Below are 6,584 nucleotides of genomic sequence, written 5' to 3' on the forward strand. Positions count from 1 at the left end.
TCAGAGTTCACACAGCGCCAACCCACAGCGGTATCTGATGCGATGTCTTTGTCTCTGGATCGCTTTCGTCTTCGTGCTCGCGCGCACACGCACCGCACTCAACAGAAACATCCAAGCTCTCGAGCCTGGCTGAGCGCACCCGTGTTTCTGAGCTCTGGTCTACAAGGATGTAAGCTCGGCTTTCGTCTATCCTGACCTTCTCAGATAAGCATTTTCTTATCGAGAGGGGCATCCGCAGAATCCTGTTCCTTCAGAGAGGAGAGAGAGAGAGAGAGAGAGAGAGAGAGAGAGAGAGAGAGAGAGAGAGAGAGAGAGAGAGAGAGAGAGAGAGAGAGAGAGAGAAATGGGAGAGAGAGAGAGAGAGAGAGAGAGAGAGAGAGAGAGAGAGAGAGAGAGAGCAAGCAAAGGCTAGCCTGTCAGCCTTTCACCTCCACTCTTCACGCATCTGGAGAGCAGTTGGTGGTGAGGCGTCAGCTCCTACCGTGGCATCCCTGGACGGCAGAAACTGCTCAGGTGATCTAACCCGGGGGCTGAGCTTCTTTAAAAGTGATTCAAGACGAGCACTTCTGTCATCAGGATGGACTTGCAGCCAGATTTAAGAACAAATGATAGATGGCAGAAACACAAACAGACGACCGGCCGCCCTGCTCAGCTAGAGACTCTCACCTGTCCTGATGGTTATCCGGACGGTTAGCCAGAGGATCCGGGGTCCACACAGCTCCCGGACTCTGGAAGATAGTTCTGAGGGTGGGGACCTTCGAGAACCAACCCACACCGAACTCCTCCCTCCTTGTGGCGGCTGCAAGGTGGGGCGGGCCAGGACGTCCGCTTAGCACCTCCTCCAGAAATGCAGCACTTGGGGGCCCCCCACCCCTTCGCGCGCTCCTTCCCACTGTCCTCCCAAGGGTGCACCTCTCCAACCTCTGTCGCACTTCCGAAACCTTCTGCGTCCCCTTTCCCTGGTCCCGGCACCCACCTCACGCCCCCTGGTCTGGACAGCATCTCCCCCTCTCCGCCCTCCGCCCACGCACCGCCTGATTCCGAGGGGTGCGAGCGCATTGGGCTGCGCCCGCGTGGGGGCGCCGCGCCAGCTTCGCGTAGCTGTTCTGACGCTGCCGTCGCCGCCGCCCTCCGCAGCCCAGCCGGCACCCGCACCAGCTCTGCAGTGCACTCGTCGCCTCTCGGGCCGGTCCCACCGAGAGCCAGACTTCTTTGACCCGGGCCAGCCTCGAACGTCGGGCTCGAGGGTCATGAGCCAGAGCGCCCTGGGGCGCCGCGCCGAGACCCAGCGGAGATAGCGGCCCTTGCTGCCTTGACGCGCGCCCGCCGCGTCCCCAGACCCTTCTGTCCTTTTCTCCCGCCCCGCCGCCGCCATGGCCACCCTGCTCCGCAGCAAGCTGACCAACGTGGCCACCTCTGTGTCCAACAAGTCCCAGGCCAAGGTGAGCGGCATGTTCGCCAGGATGGGGTTTCAGGCGGCCACGGATGAGGAGGCGGTGGGCTTCGCGCACTGCGACGATCTCGACTTTGAGCACCGCCAGGGCCTGCAGATGGACATCCTGAAATCGGAAGGCGAGCCCTGCGGGGACGAGGGCGCAGAACCTCCCGTCGAGGGAGACATTCATTATCAGCGCGGCGGCGCTCCCCTGCCACCCTCGGGCTCCAAGGACCAGGCCGTGGGAGCTGGTGGGGAGTTCGGGGGTCACGACAAACCCAAGATCACGGCGTGGGAAGCGGGCTGGAACGTGACAAACGCCATTCAGGTGAGCGCGGGATTCCCAAATCTGCCTGCCATCACCCCCACCTGAGCTGTCATCATCAGACTCTGCCCCCACACGAACCCCGCAGAAGTCTAGGTTTCAATGCCGCCTTCCCCCAGGACTCGATAATTTATCTCCCCTTCTCTGACCGTCCTCGCCTTAGGGCTCTAAGCCCCCAGGTGGCGTTCTGCCCAGATCCACTCTCTTTCTGCCCCTGCTACAGGACAGCCTGACTGAGGTTTGGGGTGGGGGCACAAATCCAAAAACCCTGCAAAAGCTGGAGACACGGGGAAGGGCACGGAGGAAGGGAGGAGGATGAAGGAGAAAGAAAATCAGGATCCGAAGGAAGTGTTCGCCTTGAGCTCCAGACTGGAGACAGAGCTGTATTTTCGGAGGACAGGGAGAAAGAGCTGGGCTGGGGAGTCTCCTCCTCCTGACACACACAGAATTCGTGCACGCGTACAGGGGCAGACACATACCCACAGTCCCCTTCCTCACTAACAAACAGGCACATGACGCGCATCTATTTATAGTTTGCAGGGTTACCCGAAATGCACTTGCCTATACCCCAAGACGCGCTGCAATACCTTTACACAGCAAGTACCTTTGCACGAGCTTAGTCTTAACGCGTACACACACAGGCAGACACCCAGTCAGACAGCACCCACTTGGCTGGTGCAGCTCTGATGGAGACAGAGAGGCGGGTACACAGGGACGTCTATGGGAGAGGGACTCCGTGGTAAGAAGCTGCGCAGATTAGCTCCCCTCGCCCGAAATCCCGGCTGCACCGCAGAAGCCTGAGCGCCTCCTCCACAGCGGGCCAAGCTGCTCCAGAGGCTGAGAATTGCCCTAGGCCTTCAAACCCGCCAACTGTAACCTCTAATCCCAACCACATCCCAGTCCCGCTTCCCACCAGGAACAGGGCGCTCCTCCGCCAAAGGATTTGAAGTTCACAAAACGACCCCGGGGGCTGGCAGGAGTTGGTGGGTTCCAACTTCTGGGAGGAAGGAGGCCTCGATTCCGGGCGCCCAGGGGGCTCTGTGTCTTGGCTCCCTAGCATCTCTGGAGTGTTGAATCGTTAAGACAGAAAACATAGGTTTCTTAGGGGCGGAAGGCGACTGTTGAGTTTCTCTGGACCATAAACTCAGCGGGATACCAAAGAGTCTGAACCCGGGGCCCTTCCCACTCCAGGTGCTGCTGTGACAGCCTTGACAGAAGATAGGACAGGGTTGGAGTCCCAAGGCCTTTGCTGCGGTGGGGTGCTTCTCCTTGGGTTTTTCAAGGTTCTGTTCTGTTAGCTCGGAGAAAGGCAGGACGGTAGGCTGGAGTTTAGCAGGCCTCCGGAAATCCTATATTTCGTTAGTTTTTCTTCCCCGTGTAAATTAGAAAACATATTGCGCAGTTCTTGGCCCTCCCCTCTCCTCGGTTTCTAGAGACCTGCTGGCTTAGGCTTCCAGCAAGGGTCGGTCAGGCTTGTGGGTTGGAAGAGTCTCTCCTCTGATCCCATTTAATACCCTTCTCAGGGGCTCTTATTTCCAAGCCCGAATCTCCATCCCCTCTCCACTCCCCAAGACCCTGTGCCCACTACCCAAAGCGTCTGAGTATTTTCTTCCTTTCCGGCTTCCTTCCGTTTTCAGCCGGTTCCTCTCTACCCGATCTCAATTCCTCTAGTTTGACCCTTAGACCTTCGCGTTTTTCTCGTTAATGAGCACCCAATTCCAGTCACCTTAAGTCCGGTGTTCAATTCTCCAGGCCTTTTTAAAGCATCCTTCTGCGTCCATGTCTTCCCTGTTGTCCACCCCCTCTTCTGGTTGTATCCCCAGGTAGCAACTGTGAGATCTCTACAATCCCCTCTACCCTCCGCCTCCTCCATACTCCCTAGGCACCGGGCTTCCTTCTGACTTAACACTCAGATTCTGCATTAGGGCCCCTTTTCAAGAGGATTCGCCCGCAATCCCTCATCCTAATGGCTTAGGCACAAGTCTGTCTCCATCTAGCGCCCCCTAGCGATAGTTTTGACTCATACCCCAGGGTCCCCATCCAAGAGGATCAGCTGAGCTCCTGGGTCTGGTTGCCTCTTTGTACCACAGGGCATGTTCGTGCTGGGTCTACCCTACGCCATCCTCCACGGCGGCTACCTGGGGTTGTTCCTCATCATCTTCGCCGCGGTGGTGTGCTGCTACACCGGCAAGATCCTCATCGCGTGCCTGTACGAGGAGAACGAAGATGGTGAGGTGGTGCGCGTGAGGGACTCGTATGTGGCCATAGCTAACGCGTGCTGCGCTCCTCGATTCCCCACGCTGGGCGGCCGCGTGGTCAATGTGGCCCAGATCATCGAGCTGGTGATGACGTGTATCTTGTACGTAGTGGTGAGCGGCAACCTCATGTACAACAGTTTCCCGGGGCTGCCCGTGTCGCAGAAGTCCTGGTCCATCATAGCCACGGCGGTGCTGCTGCCCTGCGCCTTCCTGAAGAATCTCAAGGCCGTGTCCAAGTTCAGTCTGCTGTGCACGCTGGCCCACTTCGTCATCAACATCCTGGTCATCGCCTACTGTCTCTCGCGCGCGCGTGACTGGGCCTGGGAGAAGGTGAAGTTCTACATCGACGTCAAGAAGTTTCCTATCTCCATCGGCATCATCGTGTTCAGCTACACGTCGCAGATCTTCCTGCCCTCGCTCGAAGGCAACATGCAGCAGCCCAGCGAATTCCACTGCATGATGAACTGGACACACATCGCCGCCTGCGTGCTCAAGGGTCTCTTCGCGCTCGTCGCCTACCTCACCTGGGCCGACGAGACCAAGGAAGTCATCACGGATAACCTGCCCGGTTCCATCCGCGCCGTGGTCAACATCTTCCTGGTGGCCAAGGCGCTGCTGTCCTACCCGTTGCCCTTCTTCGCGGCCGTCGAAGTGCTGGAGAAGTCTCTCTTCCAGGAAGGCAGTCGTGCCTTCTTCCCCGCCTGCTACGGTGGCGACGGTCGCCTTAAGTCCTGGGGGCTGACGCTGCGCTGCGCGCTGGTGGTCTTCACGCTGCTCATGGCCATCTACGTGCCACACTTCGCGCTGCTCATGGGCCTCACGGGCAGCCTCACGGGAGCCGGCCTCTGCTTCCTGCTGCCCAGCCTCTTCCACTTGCGTCTTCTCTGGCGCAAGCTGCTGTGGCACCAGGTCTTCTTCGATGTGGCCATCTTCGTCATCGGCGGCATCTGCAGCGTGTCCGGCTTCGTGCATTCACTCGAGGGCCTCATCGAGGCCTACCGAACCAACGCAGAGGACTAGGGGGCGGGGACCCTGCCCCCAGCTCCCTCCCCGCCCACCCCCACTCCCCCTTATCCCCGCCCCCAACCCCACCCCCAGCCCCCTGCGCAATCACACTGGGGAGGCCGAGCTTTAAACACCTCCGGTTCCTAGTTGCTGATTATTCGGGGACCGGGCGGGGGAGGGAGGGGGATAGACATCCAAGGTCCACTGCGTCTGCGTTTCTGTCGTTCTTTCTATTCCACATCGTCCTGATTTGGGGGGAGGGAGCAGAGCGTATAAGTGAAGGGTATTTTCTGTCCTTCCTAGAACACCCACCACCACCACCACCAAACTTTGGCTCCAGTCAATGTTAGGGGTGGGAAGGGAGGGGGAAAGGGAACACGCAGTTCGCAGGCTCGGAAACTTGACCTTGGGGGTGGGGTGGGGGACATTTCACAGCCATTCAGTGCTTGGAATCTACTGCGTCCAGCCATTTCCAGCAAGAGCGCTCCCCATGCCCTAGACATTTCAACCTTGAGGCCTGAAAGGCTGACCGGGAAATCCGTTTCGGGCAGGCGACTTCCCTCTGGAGAAGCCGCGGCAGGGGCCCCCGTTTGCCTGCCGGTTTTCAGGAACCCAAACTCATCTTGTGCAATGTATCCGGTTGTGGAACTGTATACTGTGCGTGTGGTGTGCTCGTGGTGAATAAGATGAAATGTATATCAGAAAAAATCTATCTCTAATTTAGAGTGCGGTGCATAATAATTATATCCGCAAATAAAGAAGAAACAAAGGCGTTTCTGGCCTCCTGTTCACAGCTGCCCAGCGCAGTGGTAAGTGGGAGGCAGGTGGGGGGGGCATCCACATCTTGACAAGGAAAACAGGGCGGAGGCAAGGAGCAATTGTGGTTAAAGGGTCCTGGCAGAAATAAGTTGGTTCGCTCTGGAGTGTTAGGACGCAAGAACTAAGGGGCCCGGGAGGACCCATAGCAAATGTGGTGGGTTCTTTCTCCTTCCAACCCTAAAACCTGAGGGGTGCAAGTTTACTGAACAAATGACTATTGGGGCTAGGGTTGTGTTGGGTAACAGAGCAAACTCCAAGCTTACAGTGAGGGGCGAAGTGGGGAGGGATGGATTTCAGGGAGAGGGGAAAGCCAAGCAAACTACCGAAAATATAAATTCCCCTTGAATTTGCAAACTGTAAAGAGAACGATAACGGAGTGGGTTGTAGATTTTCCAGGCCCCCAGGATCCAGGAGTCAAAACCATTGCCTTACAGGCACCTAACACCGGAAAACACTCTGCCCCAAGCTCCGTTATGCCGCGCATAGGCCCGGGTGAAGGGACCTGGCCGTTTACAACAAGCCACTAGAGCTTCATTTTCACCCTGCGCGGTTTGAGCATGCGATTGCCTGGTTTGTCAGAGGAATTGGCTTGGGGCTGCTTTGGGTGTTTTCCTTTTTTCCTGTGCTGCCTTCAGAGGCCTCTGCCTAGGACCGCTGGGAAGGGTCGGGGTTCACTTTCTCTATGGGAGCCGCTCTAGGGTCTCCCCCCCTCACTGTGGGAGGAGTCTTCATCTAGGCAAGG

General features: G+C 57.7%; 1 protein-coding gene across 1 annotated transcript; it reads left to right on the forward strand.

Moving 5' to 3' along the window:
* The first annotated feature begins 1,287 nt into the window (after positions 1 to 1,287).
* Slc32a1 (solute carrier family 32 member 1) lies at positions 1,288 to 5,757 on the forward strand. Its single transcript, NM_031782.2, has 2 exons — positions 1,288 to 1,763; positions 3,851 to 5,757. Exons 1-2 carry the CDS (start codon positions 1,374 to 1,376, stop codon positions 5,036 to 5,038), a joined length of 1,578 nt encoding a protein of 525 aa, NP_113970.1. The 5' UTR covers positions 1,288 to 1,373; the 3' UTR covers positions 5,039 to 5,757.
* The last annotated feature ends 827 nt before the right edge of the window (positions 5,758 to 6,584 follow it).

Source organism: Rattus norvegicus, chromosome 3 (assembly GCF_036323735.1).
Source record: "Rattus norvegicus strain BN/NHsdMcwi chromosome 3, GRCr8, whole genome shotgun sequence".
Lineage (NCBI taxonomy): Eukaryota > Metazoa > Chordata > Mammalia > Rodentia > Muridae > Rattus > Rattus norvegicus.